Below are 26067 nucleotides of genomic sequence, written 5' to 3' on the forward strand. Positions count from 1 at the left end.
TTGATGGGTTTTCTATACATGAAAATGTCACTGGATATTTTATGATGCAACAAGGCTAAAAGCAGAAACTTTGGAAAGAGATTGTTCCCAGCTTCACAATGTGGCTCAATCCCTTCTAGGTCCCAAGATAATGGGTTTTAAAATCATGACATGTTTAGGTTTAGAAAAGACATTTAAGGTAAATCTAGAGGGGGTTTGTGGCTCCATTTACGCTTTGTACATTTGGACTTAGGGAGCTAGATTCACAAAAGTATTTAGGTCCCCATATCCCAGACTTAGGGCCCCAAGTATTGGGTTTAGGTGCCTAAATCTCCATTTTAGACTCTATTGCAATTCACAGAACCATCTCTGAACCCTGTAGCTACCTAAACTCACTCGGCACCTGCATTTTTGCAGTAAAAAGATGCTTATGTTTCTGCTCTCCACTCGTGCTCTGCTGCCTCACTCTAGATGTCTGGTTTCAGAGTGGTAGCTGTGTTAGTCTGTATCAGCAAAAAGAACGAGGAGCCCAATCCAGTCGGTGTGCTCAGGCCATGTCTACTGGATCAGGCCTCTCAGGCAAATTGGAGGAGACCATCCCTAATAACTTTTAGCCCAGTGATTAGAGTACTTACCTGGGAGGTGGGCACTGTGGATAAATAATCAAACAGTCATTGGGCCAGAGAGCGAGCATGAGAAAGTGCAAGCATGAGAATGACTCTATAGCCTGGTGGTTAGCGCACTCACCCAGCATATGGGAGACATAGGAACCAGTCCCTCTGAGCTAGTGACTCTTCAATTATTTATCCACAGTGGAAAAGCTTCAACCGGAGAGACTGAAGGAGCCCCACATCAGAATGTCCCATAGCCCAATGGGTATGGTATGCACCTGAGCAGTGAGGAATCCCCATTCAATTCCCTTCTTCTCATCAGGTGGAGTGGGGACCTGAGAACCAGGGTCTCCCAAATCCCAGGGAGTGCTCTAACTACTAGGGTAAAGGTTATGAGGAATATCTTCCCCTCCTCTCACCAGCTTCTTGCAACAACACACCTTAGGCGCCTAACTCCAAGAGATGGGTTCACAGCTGAAAATTGCTTGCAGAGATAGGTGCCTCCCTGCAGCCTGGACTTAGGCACCAGGGTAACTAAACGATCTGGCTTTACAAGTAGGGGGATATGAAAAATTAATTCCAACAAAACATTTGAAAACTCTCTAAAACATTCCCAAAATATTTTTTTCATAGTATACGCAGAATACATGTTAATGTGAGATAAGAGTTTTATTGGCATTAGCCTGGGATGTCATGCAGAATTCCTCACTCATGGGTAATGTGCATTAAAAAGCACATAGATACCGTTTGTAAAAGTATCTTTGGAATCTTCAGGATCAAAGGCACCATGTACCGGCAACATTATTTATCCCAAAGTAGAGAGAGCTTGCAAGACTTCCCAGTTTTGCTCCACCAAGGTATTTCAGGAAGATCATCTCTAGAGTTTCCATGCTCGTTCAATCCACAGCATACTGTTGAAACTTCCAGCCATGCTGCTAATTGGTATCAAGTGCAACCACATGACAAATGCAATGGAAATTAGTGTGGTGTGAACCTGCCCACCAAGAACTGAACTGAGACCACTACCTTATTTAATATAGGACATCAAACAACCCTCAAACAATAATGATCTGTGGTCACCATTGACCTGGGCCATGTTTGAAAACATGTCCTATCACCTTGAGGTGAAAGACACTATATCCCACCACCAGTCCACTTCTACTTTTTAACAAAATTACAAATTTTTAGATATATGAAATCACCATATTTGGAGCTGCATATCTGCATACATCTCTCTACAGTTGCACTGATACATACATCTCAGAAAATAAGCAGACAAATAAATAAATCCACCAAAGCATAAACCAACAGTGTGTCTAGGTTTTTCTGTTTGCTAGGTTCTAGAATCAGGCTATGATACTGATGGAACTGCAAGAGTTTTTCAAAGAGAAACAGCTGAGCAATAGAATTCCATTTTCTGCCATGTTGTGTTGCACTCAGATGGAAGAATTACCCTCAGTGCTACATCCATCAGGGCACAGCTCTGTAGGAAAATATTTCCAGAATCCTTCCATTCACTGAGCTGTTGAGAACTTGACACTTTTCCATTTTATATCTGAAAGAGTGCAGTCATTGCCGTTAACATTTTTAGCCATTGGCTGATCAACTTTTCTTTCAGTGGCAGCTCACCTGTGATTTCAAAATCTTTCACAGAAGTCAGTGCAAGTTTTGTCCATATAGTTTCTTCTGTTCTCCATCTTGACCCTGAGTACCAAATTTTCAAAAGGAGAAGCTATGGTGGATTGCAAGTCATAGTGTTGTCTCTTTATAACGTGTCTGAAGCAGAGGGCAGGTTCCATTTGATATTTTCTGTCTTTATGTGTTGTGTTTCTGTGTGTTTAGGAGTTAAAAATCCAGAAGGAAAGGAAAGTTATCACTTTTGTTTATATGTTTTAGGTAAGACGGGGAGAGAGAGAGAGAGAGAGAGAGAAAACCGAACTGCTCCTAAAAGTGGGCAGTGAGGAAATAGTTCTGTTTTGTTTTTTCTTAGACTTTAAAAAGGCAAATTTCCCCTTAAGGATGATCTTCTGAGTGAGGCAGTGCAATGTTACGAATTACACCTTGTAGGACACGCACACAACTGCTGCGAATTACACCTGGTAGGACACACACACAAGTGCTACGAATTACACCTTGTAGGACACGCACACAAGTGCTACGAATTATACCTGATAGGACATGCACACCAATGCTACGAATTACACCTGATAGGTCACGCACATTTCGAATCTAGGCTGAGGCACAGAAATAAAGTCCACAACTGCAGAGTTCCCAAAAGACACTAAGTTTATTACGCTCGAGCGTGGTGCCCCCCTGCTAGCCAGGAGGGGACCCTGCATGCAGATTATACAAAGGTTATATACCTTTTAGCAAAGCATGTTGCCCTCGTGCATCGGAAACCTTAGCCAATAAACAAACCCTTGTCTTATCTACCACCTATCCCTGCTTGGTGCATTCCTTGTGCTATACCAGTATGTTAATTACACAGCATGGTCCTAAAGCCATGCATCAATAACTTTTATTATCAGGATGGGAGGCCTCACATCAAGGCCAAGAAACAGGGAGTTAGAGACTGACAAAAACCAGATACTGGGAGTCAAGGCAGGCTGGAGACAAGGAGGAGGATTTTCACAGGGATTCAGTATCTAAGGATTACTCCTCCTGGTGTATGATGTGCTGGCATTTAAACAATGGTGGGCCCCAAACCAAAATGGAGTCACATGTGCTAACTTCTCCTTAACAGCAATCAGCACAACATATGCCTACTCCAGTTTTGGCTTTTGGACCCACAGAAAAGTTTAGTTCCCAGTGCAGATGGACAAAATATCTACTTCTCTACCCCCAACCCCATGAACTGAGAGAGATCAATCTCATTGCTGAGTTTTCATATGGGGCTTCATTCTTCTCTCACTGAACTCAATAGGCGCTTTGCCCATTTACCTCAATGGGACCAGGACTGGTCTCAATGTGTGGGGTACAATCGGCCCAACTCTTTGTTTAAAAAGGAGCTTAAAAGAGCACTGACAAATGGTGTGATGCTCCCATTCTAGTCAGCAATAGGTGCAGCAGGAAGTTCTGTACAACTCACAGGCAACTGGACCTTAATAAGAGGTACCAAACTTGGCAAGTTAAGTCAGTCAAATCCCTAAGGCAGCTTAGAAGGAACAAAGGAGACAAAAATAGATGGATGGACTGAATCAGGAGAATTGCAAGTGTCAGAAATATCTGTTGCTCATGGCAGAGAAAGATGGAAGTGACTAGAAAAGGCCACAGTTCAGCCATGGATTTATCAGTCTCCTTGTGATGCTGATAATATTACATTGTCCTAGCTACACACACAAAGTGTTGGAGTCAAAGTGACTCTCTTTCTATATTCTGCTTTGCCTTTTTCTTAAACAGGCTCTTTTCAGAATCTTTCAAATGGCAGCTCAAGGGTATCACTCAGCTGCAGGCAATGCTAGAAACAAAAGGCACCTTTCTTTATATGGGATGACATGGGGAAATGGCCAGCTATGCTCCACATGCCAACACGGTGATAGAGCGATATAATCGTAGCGTGATCATCTACAAAAGTGCGACATTCCAGTGGTTTTAAATTGAAAGCATTTTTGTGCCTGTCTTGTTTGTATCAGTCAGACAACACAAAAACTTAAACTGCTTCTGGGTAGGTGTATGTTAAAGACATGAATCCAAATTATTTCTAGTGTAATTCTCGGCTACTTAAAAAAAAATAGTGCTCATAAAGGTACAGAATTAACTGTCCAGGAGACTAAGGCCTGGCGGATGTCCAGAAAGGGCCTAATAATCAGTCTTTAAGCAAGCCCTGACTTCAGTGATTAGCTTTGCCTGCTTAAAGGAAAAGGACTCTGGCCCAGAGGAGAGAGATGCAGCTGCTTCCTTTTCCCACTACCCTGAATGGGAGTTAAACCAGTGACACCCAGGTGAAAGATTCCATTTACCATCACTCGTGCTAGGAAACAACTGCCCTCCACTCCTACTTTTGACAGGCTCCCCTTTTGGAGTATTTGTTTCATCCCCTGTCTTACATTTGTGCTTTGGCAACTTGAGAGCAACGATTTATTATTAAAATTGATTGACTGGCTATAGAACAGAGAAATGGTCTTAAGGAAAACCTATTATTACTTTTCATTATCACTGTTATTTATTGTTAGTGCTAGCAGAGTTCTTGGTGCTGTATGAGACTCAGAAATTAAGAGTAGTGACTGCCCCAAAGCGCTTACAAACTAAGTGGGTACGATTTTCAAAAATGTCTAAATCAGTTAGGTGGCTTTCAATGGACTTTAGGCTCTTAAAAAAAGAAAAGGAGTACTTGTGGCACCTTAGAGACTAACCAATTTATCTGAGCATGAGCTTTCGTGAGCTACAGCTCATGAAAGCTCATGCTCAAATAAATTGGTTAGTCTCTAAGGTGCCACAAGTACTCCTTTTCTTTTTGCAAAGACAGACTAACACGGCTGTTACTCTGAAACCTGTCTTTAGGCTCTTAAGTCCCTTAAGCACTTCTGAAAATTTCAACCCGATCTGTTTTCCATGGAAGTCAATAACAGTCTTTCCTCTGACTGCCATGGGAGATGAATCTATCCCTAGGAGACCAAGAAGACCAAATATTTGTGAAGTTATGTGCTTGTCTGAATACGCAGGAGTAGCACACATGTTTAAAGTTAGCTGAATTGGGGGCCTAAATGCATTTGTTCTCTACTGTGCTTTTAAGGTTAATCAGTTTGAAAGTTTAGACACATTATTGACAAACATGGACCATCATAGCACATTGCATTTCTGAAAAAGAAGGCCTATGTATTTTTGTCTTTAGAAGAAGGTCATAGCAATGTCACCAGCAGGACAAAGTATCAGCATGTAAGTGCTTTGCTGAATAAAGTTGGGATTACTCACATGCTTAAAGTTAAGCACAAGCTGAAGTACATTGCTGTATCAGGACTTTTGCTAGTACAGCTTATGAAACTACCCTGTTGTAGTTTTCTAGCTATACCAAGAATTTACAAGGTATTGCACAGATCGAATGAGAGTTCAGATTTTTACAGTAAACATTGGAGACTTCTTTTCAATACAAAATGTACAGTCGTTCTTTTGCACCAAAAGATACAGAAGAAAAAAAAATTTTAACGTAATGACAAAAAATGGCCACCCACCTTTTAAAACTGTTTTATGATTTAGGATATTTCCACTGAAGTCAGGGGGGTTAAGGTTTCATCCTGCACTTCTGGAAAGAAGTAAGACCTGGTGATTAAGGCACTGGAATGGGACTCAGGAGTTCTGGGTTCAGTTTCTGGCCCTGCTACAGATTCAGTGTGTGACCTTGGACAAGCCATCTAATCTATATGTACCTCAGTTCCTATTCTGTAAAATGGGGATAACAATGTTCCCTTTTATTTCACCCTTTGCCTGCTCGGTCTAGTTAGAGTGAAGGCTCTTTGGGACAGATCCTGTCTTACTCTGTGTTTGTAAAGTGCTTAGTACAATGGGGCCCTGATCTTGGTTAGGTCTCTATATGCTATGGTAATACAAATAATAAAAAAATAATAATAATAATAATTAATAATAACATGAGAGATCCATCCCCAGCAGCACCGAGAGGTGTCTGGTGGTAGGCTAGGGAGGTATGGGACATAGCTGGTGTATCTGCAATTACAAGGGCTTGTCTTCACTACCGGGAGATTGAGGCTGTTGCAATCGATGCTACAGGGGTCGATTTAGTGGTTCTAGAGCCTGGCTGAAGAGCAACCAGCCAGCCTGTGGTGAGAAGCATCTAAGTTTGTACGGGCATTGAAAGTGTTAAGATCAGTTTTTATTTCATTTGACCAAATCTGACTTCTTATGCTTTGACTTATAACCACTTAAAATCTATCTTTATAGTTAATAAATCTGTTTGTTTATTCTACCTGAAGCAGTGTGTTTTGTTTGAAGCGTGTCAGAAACTCCCCTTGGGATAACAAGCCTGGTACATATCAATTTCTTTGTCAAATTGATGAACTCATATAAGCTTGCAGCATCCAGCGGGCATAACTGGACACTGAAAGACAGAGGTTCCCAGAGTTGTGTGTGGGACCGGAGATATTGGTAGTGTCATTCGGTTGCAAGTACCTGGGAGCAGCTTACATGCCAGAGGCTGTGTGTGAACAGCCCAGGAGTGGGGGTTCTCACAGCACAGCAGGGTAAGGCTGGCTCCCATAGTCAAGGATTGGGGTGACCTAGCAGATCACCAGTCCAGACAACACCAGAGAGGAACATCACAACCTGACTAAACAGTGCAAGGCTCTTCTGAGAATATTTATAATAAAGGATGAAAACCACAAAAATCTGCTCATACAGCTGATCCTGACTAAAGCCAATACACACCCAAACAAAAATATAAAATCCCCCTCTCAGTCTGACCACCCCCCTATATCTCAGTCCACACCTTCAAAGGTTGGAGAAAAGAGATGAGTTTTTCAGGATGCCCAAAGATCAACAGATCCAGGAATTAATTCACTTCACTAATGTCAAAGCTGCAAAGTTCTTGTTAGCTGCCTACGGTACCAGTGATTTTGTAGTGAGATCTCCAAAAATAATCAGTTTTGCACAAAACTGGAAAACACATTTATTTTTAAAATTAAATTTCTTGAATTTTAAAGAAAAATGCCACAAATGAAATACAAACATCTAGAAATCCCAGCACTGAGTTATGCACCAGTATAGAATGCATACGCTGCACCTGCCCATGTAAATATATTGTGTGCTGGGCTGATAACTTGTCCTGGGAATACCAGCCCAGTGTGCAAGGGGCGGGGGCAGAAGGGAAGGATGAGAATAGTACCCACTGCTTGGGTTCGAATGGATGGGGACTAGAGAATTCATATACAGTCCCCATGTGGAGTAGATCCATGTCTAGCCCTGGCCCTCTCTTTTCCTTTCCTTGGCTGGCAGATCACCTCTGGGAAGGGAGAGGAGTTAGATGGTGATTTAACCATTCCTCAGCTGCTTCAGAGGACATATTTGTAGCTAGGGTCCTAGTATTGGGTCCTATATAAACCGATGATATTATATAGCTATATCTATGCTTACAATGCATGTTAAAAATCAAGTGTCCGTTATTAATTAAGAGCACCCTTTCATAAAAATTTAGCTGCCAGTTCTGACAATTATTCTATAGGTGGAGCTGGTAGCAGCACCTATTATTAAGGTTGGCTGACACATCCCATTATAAGATTCTGTTTTCAATTGCTTATAACTTTGCCAAACTGTAACCATTCAGGAAATTCTCTGAAATTCTCTGTGCTGCCTCAGTATGATTTTTTTTAAAAGCTGAAGCAAAAGCAGCTGGGTCAGCTGATTCCAAGAATTAGATTAGGGGAAAATATGTTGTTTTATCCCCGTCTAAAAAAATTCTTACAACCCTTTAATTGAAAAGCTCTAGCACCCCCATGCTTTGTAGCAAGTCTTTGAAATTTGGCTGGGGTAGAGAGAGGCTGGCCTGCTGGCAGGGATGTGCCTTTTGCTAACCCTGTGAAAAACTACCTTAAAAAGCTCTAAAAATAGTTCACACATGCTCAGTAGAGTATTGTTAAAGTTTGGCAGCTAAATTCTCTGAGATTCCGTCTGTACTGAGCATGCTTCATCCCAGGGCTACAGGGGCTCTGCAGAGCAGGACATCTGTGAGCCACTGTGATGCTGGGTACTGGACAGTGAGAGTGGAGAGACTGTCACTTATATGGTCTTGATGCCCAGTGCTGTCACCCTGGTAGTGGAGAGGAAAAGGACGAATCCGCTTGACTGAAATGCAAATGGGATGAAAGCTTCACCAAGGATGGGAGGGAAAGGGAGTAGATTGGGGAAAGGATCTGGGGCTGGGGTGGCGGGGGGGGCAGGGGGGGACACAAGACAGGCTGAGAAGATATTGGGATTGTCTGGGCAAAGAGCCTGAATGGGAAGGGTGGGATGAGGCGCTTGAGGAGGGAGACTAAGACTGGATGAGGAGCTGGGGGCAGAGAGGAAACGGGGATGCTGTGCCAGATTAATGCATTGGCAAACTAGACCCAAGCCTAGGGCCAAAATTCGTGGTGAGAGGAGGGCCACGCACAAAGTCACAATGCCACTCAAGTTTGGCCTGGTTGCCCCTGTGTCATGACAGAGGTGTGGCCAGACCAAATTTGAGTGAGTGGCACTTATATTAGAATCTAATATAAGTGCCACTAATAAATAAGTGCCACGTAGTGTACGTTTACCTAGGGCCGTGTGATGGGTTAATCTGGCCCTTCTGGGATGAGTAGTTGTGGTGGGATGGGGAGACAGGACTGGCACAGGGTCAGGCTGGAAGGAACATAGGCAGGAGCGGTAAGACTTCAGGGAGGGGGGCAGAAGAGTTTGTGCCTTCTAAAGCATGTTCCCCTCCAGAAACAGATATTGCACCCAAAATTTCTGAGTCTCACCATGCCTCTGCTGTCAGCAGATATCTGTGAAATCTGTCTGGCAAAGTGTGTGTCAGATCCTTCACTAGTCCAGGTCCACATAGAGGATGACAACCTACTACTGCTATCAGTTACTCTGTTAGCTCAACTAGCAGAGGTCTGTGTTATAGATCTAAAGGTTCTAACTCCGATGCTGAACCACATAGGAGTCAATATAATTCAACAGCAGTCAATTTATGTGTTTTTATTTAGCTTTTTTAAAAACCTAGGAAATTACACACAAAAATCTACATTTTAAAGAAAGATTAATGTTGCAAAGTCAAGCACACAAAAGTTAGGAAATGTCAGAAACCAGGTTATCCTTGCAACCTTAATTCGGCCTCCTTGTGCATATGCATTATGATACAGTCCTTAATTACATGATCATATACTATTTTTTCCACAAGACCCCTGCCTCAGTCAGTGCACAGGATGGACTGTGGTCTGGGGATTAATCAAGGATGTGTAGTGAAGGAGGCTGTTATTTCTTGAACACCAGCCTCATTTATTGCAGAAGCTGGAAGCTGTGCAGTGAATGAGGCAGGGAACTGCAGGAAGAGAAAGCCCAGTCCATAGTTAAGGCAGCTGAATGCTGCCCTAGAGAACTGGAGTCTATCACTGCCTCTGCTACAGAATTCCTAGGTGATTCTGGCCAAGTCACTTAAATCCAACTCATCAGAGATGATTTCTAGTTATGTGTTTCTCATTTTCTGGGAACCTGAATTGAGACCCTGGGTTCTGATTTACAGAAGTGCTGAGCACTCACAGCTGCTGCTAAGGTCAGTGGGAGCTGTGCTTTGAACGTATACAGTGCAATAAAAATGCTAAGTACTCTGAAAAATCATGTCCTAAATGTCTCAAAATGGGCACCCAAAATTAGTGGACACTTTTGACCTTAATGTCTGTGTGCCTCAGTACTGCAACTGTAAAAGTGGGGTAATACCTCCCCGTCACCTCACGGGGGTGTTGTGAAAATAAATTAATATCTGTGAAGTGCTTGGATACTATAGTGAGAAGCTCCAGTCAAAAGTCCATGAGGTAATTAATAATTTAATATCCAGAGAGGGTTTGAATAGTGTGCAGTAAATAAAGCATGGCGCCACACATTGAATAATGGGAATAAAACAAGATTTCGAACAGCTGCTCATTCAGTAAATATTATCCAGCCTGTGAGCATTTTAACTGGCTTATTTTTTGGAGCAGAACCACACTTTAATCAAATAGTAAGAATGTCAGGATCAAATAGTAAGAATGTCAGAACAGAAATAGTGGTATACGTTATACCACTTTCCTGAGAGGACTGCAACTGAACAGATGTTGCCTTCTCTGATAAGACCAGTGGAAGCACCAGAGATGGTGTTTTCTCAACTTAAATTAGGAAGTATCTGTCCTGTGATTTCCAGGAGAGGTCCTTGGCTCTAGAATATGTTCCCTTCCTGATCCATCACACTCTGGATTTCTCAATCGTCTTGTCATTCTGCAAAGCCTACCATTTCTCCTGGGCACTTGGATAGAGGTTGATCTGAGGGGAGAGGCTGGTAAAATATGGGGTTATTGTTTTGTTGGTTTTGTTGGCAGGTCTCATGGTGTAGTATGTGATCAGTCTAATTCAATCTATAATATTCTGCAGCATTAGGCACTTTATTGTTTTAATTGGTGTGGCGCCAAGGAGAGGCACGTTCAATTAAACTGAACAAAATACAGTTCATTTTGGGGGCATTGGTAGCAGCCCCATAGTTAAGGCTGAGCTTTGAATTCAGTTCTAAGCTCTGCTTCCAAGATCCCTTATAACTTTTGAACGGAGTAACCAATTTGTTCACAGATTGAAATGCTGCCTATACTGGGGCATGAGAAGAATGTTCTGACAATTTGAAAAGTGATAGATGTTTATTTGATCTTTAACCACTATTTTAACATTTTATGTTTTCTCCCCAGTACCTTAAACTTTTTGGATCCCTGTGTTCTCAGCAGCGATAGGTTTTGAGAACCTCAGGCCTTGTGCAGATGCTGAGGTCCTCAGGAACAAGGTATTTTCAAATCATGGGCCATTTTCTAGGGAATTATTTAGGAATCTTAACTTGTATGGGGTGGAGCCACAGAGCTCAAGAAGACATCAAACTTTACAAGGCAGATTCGCAATGCATGTTTATTTTCTACTATTCTTCATGTTTCTGGAGGACTGTCCTATAATTGTTTGACCTAGAATTATGAGGTTTATATATGCAGATAGACCAACTCTGTATTTACTGCTGTGTGTCTGTCTGGCTGTGATTCTAATGCTATTTGTCCAATCAGGACAAATTATAACAAATTATTATTTCATCGCACAGTGTGTCTGTGTACAGGTCAGAATTTGTGCAACCATTGACAGATTAAAGAGGGGGGCATTCTGAGGAAATGAAATTGTTTTTAATTTTCTTTCAAAGTTTGTTTCCCTGACTCCCCTCAGGGCATCACTACCAGGGCAAAGGTAAGGATAGACACTGGGGTCCTTACAGCAGCAGTTTAGGTTCTTTGGATGCCTTTACTGTGAAATTCCATACTTTCAAAGATTTGAGGTTTTGTTAAAGTTTATTCTTTACTGTGAATATCTTTACTTTTTATCATTTGTTAATAGATAATACAACATTCTTGCAAGGGTATTCAAACTCTTAGGTTACCAATATATATTCTCAACTTGAACTCCAGCTTTTGTCCGAGAATTAATTAATTGATATACAAAGCATAACGTCACTGAGGGTTTGCTTGCATGAAAAACACAAGATCTGAGATATTAATGGCATATTATCATAGAGGACAGGGAGTTTGAATTTTAAATGGCTCTTTAGTTCAAACCAACTATAAAAAATTTTGAATCTCTGTCCATTTGACGAGTGTGTCATAACCGAGCAAAAATGCTGTCACTGGAATAAATATTGACAAGTAACTTCTTCAGAAACTTCACTGCTGAGAGAACTGAAATGCCCTTATCCCCTGCCTCATGCACAGGTTGCTGTGAGTGACAATACATGAGATATCTGGGGACCTTTGTGGAATAATTTGATCCCCTCGATCCAATACTAAGGGAATGGGTGGCCATACTAGGACACTACAAGTACGGTTGGCACTGAGCTCGTCAGAAATGAGGACTGAATGGGCATGGAGGAGGAACTTTAATTTTATCTCTAGAGGTGGTCCATTCAGGTCAGCAATGAGGCATAATTGCTGGGGAATGAAAGGGAAGCTTGCATTCCCACCGCTCCTTCTGTCTCTGTCCAATGTGTAATCTCCAGGTCTTTCAATACAGCACTTTCACAAGTGCTATATTCACTTCAAATATACAGAATAAAACAACACCAAAAAACAAGAATGGAAAGAGAGATGGAATTAAATGGAAATGTTGTAACCAAGATTTACTGTGTCACTGTTCTGGGTGTCACAGTGTAGTTTATTTTGTTCAAAATATCTAATTATCTGGCCTTCAAGAGTGTAATACAACCCTGTTCCCTCTCAGTTCCTTGTTCCTCTGCCAATTAAAAGATGCTACAGAAAATGGATTGACAACAAAAAAAAAAGAAAGATTAAAAAATGTGGAAAAGTTTGACTTGAAAAATCAGTAAATTTCCACTTCATCTTACAGGGATGATACATAGTTATATAACCAGCATTATTGGGCATTATCAAAGGTTAAATGCCTCAATTGTAGCATTTTAACAAACAATTATAGAGGTGCCTCTCCCTCCTCAGATGTTTTCTCTATACATGAAAATAAAAGAGGACAGTAAGTCTGGGTCAACATGGTTACAAGCATATCTGTGACCCTCGCAGAACGTTATTGGGGAATAAAAGGCCAGGCTACCCCTTCCCTGGGAGAAGTCAAGCGTATGGGGGGGTTTCCTCTTGGTGTTTCTTTCTTATGGTCCTGCCAGGGGAATGAGGTTTACTCCATGGAATGGAGAAGCCACCCTCACACATCATGAAGCCCTAGAGGTCTGTGGGATGCCAGGCAACTGTGAGGTGCCTCTGTGCTGGTTCCGTACTCCAGCAGCCTCCTCTCAGCTCCCTGTGTTACGAATTATACCTGGTAGGACACGCACACAACTGCTGCAAATTATACCTGGTAGGACACGCACACAAATGCTACGAATTATACCTGATAGGTCACGCACAGTTCGAATCTAGGCTGAGGCACATAAACAAAGTCCACAACTGCAGAGTTCCCAAAAAACACCAAGTTTATTACGCTCGAGTGTGGTGCCCCCCTGCTAGCCAGGAGGGGACCCCGAATACAGATTATACAAAGGTTATATACCTTTTAGCAAAGCATGTTGCCCTCGTGCATCGGAAACCTTAGCCAATAAACAAACCCTTTTCTTATCTACCACCTATCCCTGCTTGGTGCATTCCTCGTGGTAAACTAGTATGTTAATTACACAGCATGGTCCTAAAGCGATGCATCAGTAACTTTTATTATCAGGATGGGAGGCCTCACATCAAAGGCCAGGAGATAGGGAGTTAGAGACAGACAAAGAACAAATACCGGGAGTCAAGGCAGGCTGGAGACAAGGAGGAGGATTTTCACAAGAATGCAGTATCTAAGGAACGCTCCTCCTGGTGCATGATGTGCTTGCTTTTAGACAATGGTGGGCCTCAAACCAAAATGGAGTCACATGTGCTAACTTTTCCTTAACACCTGGCATCATGACTCTGGACCCACACAGCTGGGGACTACCCCTAGATGTGACTTCCTCAGGGCCACACCCTTCCCCACTTGGAGGGGGACTCTATGGTCAGAGATGAACCTAAAGGAGACTAAACTAGTGTAATATAAAATCCCTCAGTATGTATGGCACACCAACTTGGACTCCCTCAAAAGTCCCTTAAACTTAATTAGACTCTGACTTCCTGAGACTTACTTGGACTCACATCCACTGACCAACCTGCAAGCTACACCTCACTCCAAACCATACATATCATCTTTGAATTGGGTCCACTGAGTCTGAGCGTAAGGGAGTCTTTGGGAATATAAACTAATGTAACTTACACTCCAATAAGAGATGAGTGAAATGAGTTGTGAAAAAAATCAACCAGTGGGTGGATGTAAGAATGTACAAATTCATGAAAGAATGCCATACCTTCCTCTATCTTACGCCTTCCTGTATTGTCAACTCGCTGTTCAGGGTGTAAATTACACCAACACAAACTCACTTATAAGTGAATATAGGTAGGTCCAAGAGGTGCTGACATACCCAAACGTAGACATCATCCCTAAATTTGGAAGATCTAAGATGAAATGAATGTTATTTCCAACTTTCGTGTTTACTGGCATTAGCAACATCTTCTCTGATGCTTTCTCAGTCCGAACGCTAACATTCTTCTGTGGTTTATTGCAGCATGCAAGAGGAAAGAACAAGAACATGGGAAAGATAGAGGGAATACACCCAAAAAGCCTCGGTTGGTCTTCACGGATGTCCAGCGTAGAACTCTACATGCAATATTCAAGGAGAATAAGCGTCCATCCAAAGAATTACAAATCACCATTTCCCAGCAGCTGGGGTTGGAGCTGAGCACCGTCAGCAACTTTTTCATGAATGCACGGAGGAGGAGTCTGGATAAGTGGCAAGACGAGGGCAGCTCCAATTCAGGCAATTCATCATCTTCATCAAGCACTTGTACCAAAGCATGAAGGAGTAACCACGAACTGAACCTCGGGGGAAAAGCTTTAAAAGTAAATAAATAAATAAAGACCAGGACCTCAAGACAGCAGGTTTATACTTAGAACTATTTGAAAAAAAAAGTTATTTATAAGTCCAAAGAAACCAAAGACTTATTTCACCTGCATTTTGACTTTGTTCTGAGATACACACTTGAGTAGGACGACGACTTGCAAGAAAAAGAAAAGAAAAGAAAAGAAACAAAACAAAAAACAGAGAGAAACGAAAGAAACCACTGGTCTTACACCTTCATCCATGATCATTTTCACCGTATTTGGCTTGTTTAGTGGTTTGGAGCATAGTGATTTCTTGTCATTGAATGGACATCTTTTCAGATATGGCTCTTCATTTCCACAGATATTGCCATGATGGTGTATGGTGTATCCGTACTGTGTACACACCAGTGGTTAGGGACTTAGTCAGGGCTCGTCTTCAGAAAGGGTTGTGCCAGAGCATGACCAACATAGCATGGAGTCGTCTGAATTCATTGAACGGTAGTGGGATTTTTGCTGTTTTATCGTTTGAACTTTGCTAGTGCAACATCTGGAAACAAGTTCAAACTAGGCAAAGAAATTTTGAATGATACCTAAACCAGTGCATTCTCTTTGTTTGTTAAGGAATGTTCAGATTTTTAAAAAAAAGTGAAACAATATTCCATCCATTAAAAAAAATCGACTAGCTACCAAAGAATACATTTAATATTATATTGCAGGTATTTTATTGCAATGATTTTAATATTCCAAAGCTATTTTTACACAAAATACTATGTAGAGTTATAGGTATAAACTAATCTAACTGTATAACACATAAAACCTGTAATCAAGACTGTTATTTGCAATTATTAAACCACTTTAATATTTGTTTCCATGACTGGCAAGAAAGAATGTCATTTTAGGAATAGCAGCTAATGTCACAGTGTCAGAACACAGATGCTAATAATGGGATCCTGCTTCCACTGAAGTCAGTGAGAGTTTTGCCATTGGCTTCAATAGGAGCAGGATGTGTCTTTACAGCTGTGTGTATGGCTGATATGATATTTGCCATGTATGCATACTTTTATTACACTGTCCCTGGCTGACAGTACTGAAAGCTCATCTGCTTGAAGGGTGTCAAAAGACCATCTTTCCCTATCAATGTATTTTATATACATCTCCCAGCAAGCAATATCATCTAGATTCCAAACATTATATTCCATTCTATTTAATTCATTTTGTACACAAAAATTAAAAATATGAATAAATTTACAGTGTCCAATTCTGCCCCATTGACATTGAAATCTATGGATAAAAAGGCCATTGATGAGAAAAGGAGTAGAAGGAAACATATGGAGGAATGTGCTTTTGGGCCCAAATTATTTTTCCATTGAAGATTATGGCAAAACTCCTGTTGACTTCAGTGGGAGCAGCTCCAAGAAGATTACGGTAGTGCTTTTGGGGGGGGGGCACATCTCGAAGTCAATAGCAAAACTTTTATGGAGCTCTATACGAGTGGGATATGGCCCTTTGTTTTGTGGGTTTGTACCTGCTTACTAAGCTAAGTTTTTATTCCAGTACATTCTTTCTTGCACGTCTGTTAACCAGGAAAATGCATGAAATAGTTTACAATTTGTAGTTGAAAAGCTTTAAGTGCTCTGTTGCTAACAGAACTTTCAGAGAAATGAAATTGTTCCATTCTTATTGTGATAAAATCAAAAAGAAAACAGTGCAACATCTGCTTATAAAATTCTAGTGTAGAGGGGAAAAGATTTTACATGTGCCTGTTAGATCTCTAACTGGTATTTCAAATTACTGTTGCAAATCTCCTAAGCATACCACATTCTACAGTGAGCAGATATGCAGGTATATGTCCCATTGCTAGGATAAGAAATCTGTAATCTTTCTTATACCTGTAGCTTAAAAAAAAAAAGGTAAACTAAAATCCAACATATGTCATCATCGCAGGTTCTATTTTCTCGTGATAAAGTCCAATTAAAATGCTAAAGACTAAGAAATTAAGCAACTTTGCAGCACCATCTATTTCCCAAGTTAACAATGTTTGGTCAAGTTTCAGGCTATCCAGTTATAATTACAAATAGGTATTTTAAAATGCAACTGAAATATCTCCTTATTAAAACAATGTTAAATGAGAACAGGATGTTTGTCACTAAATATTTCTCAAAATTTTTCCTATGTTAAACTCATTTTAAAAAACTGACAATACACTTGCCTAATGAAATGTGATCCATGAATATTAGAATCTCTAGTTTACCTTAAATTCTAGCATGATTCATTTTAAAAAGCTCTGTTCCCAACTAGACATAATTGAAGTGGAAAAGTTAATAGGAAGACATAACCTCACATTTAAGGGATCTTATAAATGCAGTCTCATTAATGTAATATTGAAGAGGACAACCATAATTAACCGTTTTGCTTTCTCCAGGAAAACACTGCTTTGTAACTTACTTATAAGTTTAGAAAGAGAGCCTTATTTATTTAAAACTTGAGAATTTAAAAATGCAGGGAAATTCAAAGTACATTACCACATTTTTAGTATTTCCATTGTAATGTGTCTTGAGACTATTTGCTGAAACCAAAGATAACTTTCATACCAGCATTGAATTTGCACCCAATATGCAATTTCAGGATCTCTTGCTATGTATGTACACACACACACAAATCGATGCACAAGTTAAAGCCTAAAAGTGGTTTTCTTACATCTGTTTAAGTATGCTTTAACCTTTTGTTTTTTATAAGCCATTAAGAACGAAGTCACCCTTCCTGTAAGCAATATGCTAATCACATTTTGAATATACGGAGAACACACACTTCTCTTTAGTTGGTTTCTAAATATGAAGCAAAATAAATATGGAAACCTGATTATAAAGTTATTTTATCCCTCAGGATACTGCTCCATTGCACTGACTGAAGCATAGACAGTAGATCATTTGGTGCATCAGATTCTTATTATTTCTTGTCTTTAGTAATGGTCATCCATGAAGGTGATTTTTTCCCCCAAAGTTGCACTTAAACTTCTACATTAAGAATAAAAGCCTGGCCCCATTGAAGTCAATGGGAGTCTTGCTACTGACTTCAGTGGGGTCAAGATTTCACCCAAAGATTTCCTGGAAGAATGGAAGTTAGTATTAGACTAAAAAATTACCAGTGAGCCACTGGCTCAGGACCTAAGAGTGACACGAAACAGTTCTGAAAGGAAGCGAAGTGGAAAAAGTTTGGAAACATCAAGAAATTGGGCTTCAGTCAAAGTTCAGTTAAACAGCTATTGCGGGTGAGGAATGTGCACTCAGTTCATGAAGTGCATCAAAGCTTACCATAATGACCCAAGAGGGGGGGTGCCAAAGAGGTTGAAAGTTTTAATCCATCCACATCATAAACTGCATTATCAGATTTCCAGAAAAAAACAATACTGCTACTTTTTGGCTCCCATATTGCTGTCTAAGGGCCTCATCCCACTGTCCTTGCTCAGGGTAAAAGCAAAAGTAAAATGAAAACACCTACAATGGGGGTTGTTGCCTAGCAGCTCAGTCCTGCTCATTTTGAAGTCAATGGCAAAATTCCAGTTGACTTCAATGCACCAGATTTCACAATGCTTACCCATGGTGAGTGGAATCTTGCTCCATGAGTAGTCTGTTGAATTCATTGGGATTGCTCCTGGAGTTATGTGCTACTCAGTGTTCAGGAGGTTCACAGTTTGGCTTATTGTGAGCAGGGTCAGGCCTTTAGAAGGACTTCAGAATCAGGCTCCAACATTCTGCCCAAAGGGGACTACCTGTCCTTGGAGGGCAAAAAACATGGCTGACCTTGTTATACCAAAGAGTCCTAGGACACTTCTCCTTGCCCCAGTTGTAAAAAAGATATTTTTTCCCAGGAAAGGTTGTACTTCCTCTTCTTTCTCTTTCTCCTATCCTCCTCCTCTTCCTCCTTCTTTGTACATAAGGATGAAAACTATGCATTTAGCAAACAAAGAGAAAGCACTTATCCTTTTCCTATCTAGCTGTGTTTAGGGTGCATTCAAAGGCCCAGAGGCTAATTTTGAGACTTTGCTTGGCCTTCTGGTTTATTATTGTGGTGTGGTTAGCTTTACAATACATTTGGTAACTATTTCCTAAAGACAAAGAAGCAAAAGGTAAGGAATAGCTACTTCCATGTGTTTAAAAAAAAAGTGTGTAAAGATCTACTATTTATAGTGTGAACCAAAGACGCTACCTCACTCGATTTCCATTGGTGATTTTAATCACATTGATGATACCAAAGAATACCAAAGATTTTTCATGCACGGCCTCGGTCTGTAAAGGGAACTCATTCTCCTTCTTAAATACCCTCCACCATTCCCCTTCCTCAACCTTCACTCCGTGTGTAAACTTGTCTGCATTCTTAATAATAATAATCTTATGAATACTACTCTTACTACAACTGCTATACTGATGATAATGATGATGATAATAATAATAAAGCTCTAGGCAAACATGTTGCAAACTTTGTAAACTCATAGGACGAGTGCCTTGCTTGAACCAAAGTGTTAAACCGCTGTTGACCTCTTTATCTCTCACCTTATACTCTTTGAATACCTCAGCCTGTTAGAAAGGCCACTAATGAAAAAAAAAAGGAATAATTCTTCACCGTGGTGCTTTTTGCCGTGCAACCATGCAATGAAACTTTCTTTGATACCAAAGGAAAATGTTTTTTTCCACTTTCTTGCTGACAAACCAAAGGTTCCTTCTTCTTTCCCCTTGAAAGCAGCTTGAGTCCCTCCACCCAGACAGGCCGTGCATTGCTTTTACCAATTTCTCCAAATACCTCATAGTAATAAATCGTTAGGGTTATGTTGTATAGAGAGTTTATGTGATAAGGCAGAACTTACTAGTTTGATAATTGTTAAGGTTACTTAAAAAAAGTTTTATAACTTATTTATTTTGTAGAGGTTGTTTTGTTTGTATTTTTATTATTATTATTAATTATTATTATTATTATTATTGTTTGGGTTTCTTTCTTTCTTTCTTTCCCTTCATTTCTTTTGGCAGAACTGCTCTGTTATACTCAAGGAAGATCTTATTCCTGGAAATATTTCAAAGGTTGGGTAAAGATTGTTGTTTGCAAAGAATGCAAAAAAGGGAGAAAATATATATATATATATATGGCTTTGATTCTTTTTGTTTAAATTAGGAAGCTTTTTGTGTTTGCTAGTCAATGTTCTTTTTACAGGGTAAAAAAATATTCTCTGCTGTGATAAATGGGTTCCTATTTTTTCTCTATAATGTGCTGTGATTTTTAATTTAATTACATTTTGTATATGTTTATTTAATCACTGCTTTAATTTATGACTACGTAGTGAAAAAAATTGTATATAGTAGATTCAAAAATGGCCAAAGCTTTGTGTTACAATCTTTTTGTTCCTGATGCTGAGATAAACTGAAGGAGAGTGCTTCTCTTGACTGCAGGGTGTATCTTCAGACTTGTCTTAGCATGCACTTCAATGTGTTACAAACACTGCCAGGTCCCCCACCTCCCAGAAAACAAACAAACAAAACTTGTACATGCCAAAATGAGTGTTTCAAAGTAGTACTTTTGTCGCTTAGAAAGCAGAAAGGCAATGTTAGTGTGTTTTTTTCCTTTAATTTATTTGTCTTTTTCTAGGAAGGTTATTTTGTGGGTAAGACCTGCATATCCAAAGAACTTAAACGTTGTTTAATGTTTAAAAGCACTGGCATTTGTGAGAGACTTTGATTTGTTTTTGGTTCGATTTGCCATTCGCACGGGTATAGCAAGTAGAGGTCGTAAAACTTTGGAGAAAAGCTAACTTGAATTTGGAAATGCTCTTCAGTACATGATACAGTCTTTACCAAGCTTTCCTCCTCTCCCTCCCCCACCAAAACTGCTTCAGCTAGGACCGGGGGAGGGTGCTGCAAACATGATAAATACATTGATGTGGTGATATACCGAGGGCTGGCTCTTGCTGCCATTGAGGTCAATGGGAAAAGTTTCACTGAATTCAGCTGGGCAAAATGGATCTCTGAGAAGCCACTGTTAAGAGCAGCTGGTCTGCCAGACACTGTTATTGGGTGTGCATTTAGGAGCAGAACAGGACAGTTTCTCAGAGTCCATCAAGCAGGGAAATATTTTCATGGGGCATGAATTTTTCTTAGCCCCCAATCCTCAAGAAAATTGGCAGAATAAATATGTAGGCTCTAATCCAGGCAAGCCCTTGTGCTTTGAACACAAATTTAGCCCCATTAAACGCAATGGGACTACCCCCACTCTTAAAGTTAAGCATGTGCTCAAGGGCTGGCTTCAGGAGAGCACTTAAACACAGGTTTAAGAGCTTTCCTAAGAGGGAAGAACTTAAGTAGGTGATTCAATGCTTTTCAAACTTGGGGCTTATGGCCAAAGCCCTCAAAGGTATTTAGGGTCCTAAACAATGGAAGTTAGGAGCCTAAATACCTTTGTAGATCTGGATCTAAGTGCTTTGCCAGATCAGGACCTTCAACATTGGAAGAGAAAGTCGTCCCCCTGCAGACACGCAGCATAAGGCTGATCCAGTCACTAAATGAGACTTAACGGGTGGATAGGCTTTGCCCAAGGTGAATTCAATCCATGGCTATCCATTTGGTCACCCAGCTGAAACAAAACAGAATAGAAATGTATTTCCCCCACACCCTTACAACTGGAAACATGTACTGTATTCTGTACTTCCCCTACTCCTGGCATCACTTTGTACATCTTTAGAGAACAAAATCAGTTTTAATTGAGAGAAAAAAAGAAATGACAATGATAATTCTGCAAAGCTGATGGTGGCATCATGGCACAGAAAATACGATGCCATTTACCTGTATTTTATTTTGCCTGAGTGATAGATTCTATTTCAACTAAATGCCATGTACCAACATGATTTGTGATGGGTGTAAATATTTTTTTTTCATGCACAATAGTTAAGCTCAAGGTGTACACTGTTTTTGTTTTCGGGGATAGTTGAAGGGTTCAGAGAGGGAAGGACATGGGAGGGTTTGGGCTTTTGGTCAAAAGTTACACTTTCTTAGATAAATTTTTATACTTCAAGTATTGAAATGGGGCAATAAAGATGCTCTGAAATGCAGGATCATTAAATGGTCTATTGGTAAGCTTTGGATAATTGTCTGCTTTTAATACATAAACTAATGCCGTGCAATGAGTTATGTTTCACATGGGGGAGGAGACAACATAGTAGTCTATTAATCCAACAGTAGCTATTAAACACTGGATGGAACTGTATTTAGAAAATGTTTTCTGTTTAGTATTTTGATTTTTCTTGGTATGTTCTGCATTTATTGCATAATCATTGTGGAATCATTTTAGTTTTGCAGTATGACCCAAACAACAGTATTAAAAGAAAATAAAGTTTAAACCATTGTCTTTTACTTGCTTCAGTAGTTGTCTTCATAACCCTTGTGTCTACTGTCCAGTCCAAGCTAAACAATCTTCATTCACCTAGATGCTCCCAAATGATGGAGTTTTTTTTAATTAACCTCTTCCCTTCCTTTCTCTGTTTTTCCATTCTGAATACACCTTTGACCTTTACTATTTTTTTCAGTGCAAGTCAGTTTCCATGTTCAAGTTAGCTTGATTGTTCATAATGTAAAAAGGGCGCCAAAGACAATCATCAGGTATAAGATCAGTAGAGGTAGGAAATCTTCCAAGAGCGAGAGGGAGTTCTTCCATAGCAATGAAAAAAAAAAAAAAGAAAAAAAAAAGTAAACTTAAGAGAAGATTTTGATAAAAAGACGACTTTGCTGTCATTTTTGGTTTGCCAATTAGAAAACGGTAGTAGTTTATGCGTTGCATCTGCATTTCATACTAAGTGATTATTGTACCTAATTACAGCTGATTGCTAATATTTCCTCAATCTCTCTCTCTTAGTCAAGCGCTTCTTCTTCTGTATTTTGTGTATAGCGACAAGTGTAATGCACTAGGCATTATTCTGGTTTGTTTATGGGTATCTCCTGTACTGCGTTAAGATTTCTTTAAGTTACTTTTTTTAAGCTTTGCTACTGTTCTCACTTGATGCCGTGCAATATCATCTGCTGTGTTTGCTAAGCAAAAAAAAAAAAAAAGAAAAGAAAAAAAAAAGCAAGTGATGATGTCATCATGCTTTTCAGTGTTAAAATGTTTCAGCGTTTATGTAGTCACAAAAGTGTAGTAAATAAAAGGTTGGATTTTCCAGCACTTTAAATTTAGACATTTCTTGCCTTCTTTTGTTTTTCCATCTACAATCACAACATACTAATCTAATCCTTACGTTTGCTTTGGGAGAGGAATGGGGTGTTTCACGTGCAATAGTTGTTAGATCATTCACAGGATAGTACATGCCAGAAAGACACAGCTCACAGAAAGGGGCAACATATTGTTGTCACCTCGGGAACATCCCAGGGAAGAAACTGTGGCTCAAGGAGACATAGTTCCCTATCTTCTCCACTCTGGATTCATGTTGGGGAGGTTATTGGCCTAGACTAGCAGCAAATAATTACCTCCTGTCCCCCTGCACCATTTCACCTCTGCTGCCTGCACACTGCAGGGGTTGGAGCCAAAGCCCCACCAGTTTCCTGCCCACTCCAGTTTGGGGATTACCCCATGCTGCCGGACCCAGATCTGGGTAGCCTTCACAGAGGAGAAAGGAGGGTTAATGCCCCTGAACCCCTTATGTCCCTACAATGGTGCACAATGCTGGGCACAAGCTAGATCAATGATTCTCAAACTTATTTGATCATGCCCACCTTCTCTGTGTCTACACAAAGTACTTTATGTCCACTCAGTCCCACCACACAAGTACATATACCAATCTATGCAGCAGTGGTAATTCACTTGAATCTGTTTCAGCTTCTTTGTTTTTCACTTGAGGTTTGCTTTTGGTTTTTTTGAGCCAACGATCCACTGTAATAAGAGCAAAAGCAAAACTGCGATTGTAGTAAATGCTCACAATTAAATGTGCACCCCACATCATAACAAACGGATTAACGTGCAGATGGCAATGACGTTGTGTAATATTATGCAAGCTTGACAGAAATCCAGCAAAATGCACAGCGCCACCTAGAGTCAAATGCATATCACCAGCTGAGAACCTGATATGTCTGGACTGGAGGAATCGTCTTTGCTAGTTATTCATTGCTATGGGTAAAATGTGCACAGTAAGGGTTTTTTTTTTCCCCCTAAAGCTTCTCATGCCCCCCGCCACACCCAGGACAGCCTGCCTTGCAGTTTGAGAACCTTTGATCTAGACCATAGTGAGAAACCGAACATCAGAAAAATTTCAAAGTGGAGAAAAAACACCTTGAAGTACACTTGTTATTATTCTTATCAAACTGTTTATTGGAGGGCCATGGGGCATGTGGAATAATTAATAACTGACTTCATGCTACAGAGAATGTTATATTTCTAGAAAGAATATGAAACCTGGAGAAATGTCGAAAAAAAATAGCGACAATCTTTTTTTCTGTGAGAGGTTCACTAATCACCTTTTTGGGAAAACTTCTGTTCTAGCTGGAGTTCTATGCATGGGTGAGTGCAGGGAAATAGTAACAGATATATTGTAAGGAGCTATACTGCACTAACTCAGTAATGAACTGAATGACCAAATAGCTGTTTTCTCTCCACTCTTTGCTGCTATGAATATCTGAGTCAAGATCTACTGTGCAGCTCTTGGAGCAGAATTTCACCCTTACAAAATAGGCGGTGTGGGAATGATCCTGTGTTATTAGGGCATTAGGAAGGCCAAGCCCTGTACATTTCCGTAGCAGATGGCATTAAGGGTTCCCAACAGTGATCTCCAATCCTGAGCAGAGAGGTTGGGAAGGTAGAGTTAGAGAGGTGAGCAACTCACACATAATAACTGCAGAGCAATCTGAACCTATCCAGGACAGGAAAGCTGCAGGGAAAGAAGGAGATCTTCAGTGAATTCAGACAAATTCTTCTTCCACTAAATGGTCAATCCCCAGTCATGTTTGAGGATAGCAAGAAGTATAGGGAAGAAGACCAAGAAGCAAACAAAGGGACAGCTCAGAATTAGTCACCACTCGGGCAGGTGCCAGTAAGTATAAATTGTGGACTTGTTTCTCTCCTCACAGTCCTACTCAATTCAGTGCACTGCAGCCACTGACACAAAGAAGTTGGCTGAGGCCTCTGGCTGGCCCTGCGTGTAACAGCACCTAGACGTTACTACTTCAACAAGGAAATAACATGCTTCTGTTGGCACCTTTTCTTGGAAGTGAAGTGAAAACCTAAAGTGTGATGGAAACTTTTGTTCTAACTCCTCCATCTCTAGACCAATATCCTCTCATCCAGTTTAGCATGGCACGCCAAAGCCTTTTCGTCAAGTGCTGGATATTACAGCAATGTGGTACGTGACCTCAGCTAGTCCAGTGAAAGCTGTACCTCTGGATCTGTCACTTCAGGAGGATACGGACTGGGGGCAGGAGCTAAAGCTACATACAGAGTCCTTCATTCTAGCTGAACATCTGTTTCTGTTTGGGAATGGAAGCAACAGGGACAGCATGGCACCTTTCAGGAAGCTAGGACACTTATTCTTCTAACCATGAGTACCATGTTACACCTGAAGATGCTATTTTTGGGGGGCAGGAACAGTATTCCTTAAGGATCTTATTGTTCTTTTTTATATAGGTTATCATATTATAAGGATTATGATCTAGTTAGATTCAACAAGCATTCCAGTCCCTATATATTGTACCTGGTCTTGAACAATAAAACTAGGTGCAATTTGGGACGTGTCTGATTCTGCATGACTTGCTTTATATGATAGTTGCATAAAAATGCACATACTGCATGGTGCTGAAGTAATTCGAAGTGCCACAGTGATATTAGCCATGGGTTTATGATCCTCAAGGAAATGAGCTCTATGTATCGATCCAGGTTCTTACATTCGTACTGTCAACAAAGGGTCTGAGACTATGGCCAGCTGCTAATCAGAAAAGGAGTAACAACAAAGCAAGGCTCTTCCCTTTAGCTACTAATTAGAAACAAGTGTAACTGGTAAGCTAACCTGACCTGTGCAAATGTGAGAAACTTTCTTCAGCTTGCCTTGATGGCCAGCAAAAAGCCCTACTTTGCTTTCCTTTCTATTCGTTTCTCTTTCTGCAGCGTGACCTCTCTCACCTCCTTGGGCCTCTTTCTCGTAAACTAACATCATTGTTTATTTAAGAGAGAGACCCAAGACACAAACTGACTGGAGCCACACTTTGCCAGAGTCCTGGGGTGTTTGGATCACAGTTTATTTACTTATAGTAATGAACTGTTTAAAAATTGGGTTGGAGAGGGTTGAAGAGGAAATCAGAATAATAATTCT

At 40.4% G+C, this 26067-nt stretch overlaps 1 protein-coding gene across 1 annotated transcript in view; it reads left to right on the plus strand.

Moving 5' to 3' along the window:
* ONECUT1 (one cut homeobox 1) overlaps positions 1–14717 on the plus strand; it is a 30317-nt gene extending 15600 nt beyond the window's left edge. Inside the window, exon 2 of the mRNA XM_077828960.1 lies at positions 14425–14717. Within this exon, the coding sequence (XP_077685086.1) occupies positions 14425–14717 (293 nt within the window). The remainder of the gene's footprint in view (positions 1–14424) is intronic.
* Positions 14718–26067: the final 11350 nt, after the last annotated feature.

Source organism: Eretmochelys imbricata, chromosome 10 (genome assembly GCF_965152235.1).
Source record: "Eretmochelys imbricata isolate rEreImb1 chromosome 10, rEreImb1.hap1, whole genome shotgun sequence".
Lineage (NCBI taxonomy): Eukaryota > Metazoa > Chordata > Testudines > Cheloniidae > Eretmochelys > Eretmochelys imbricata.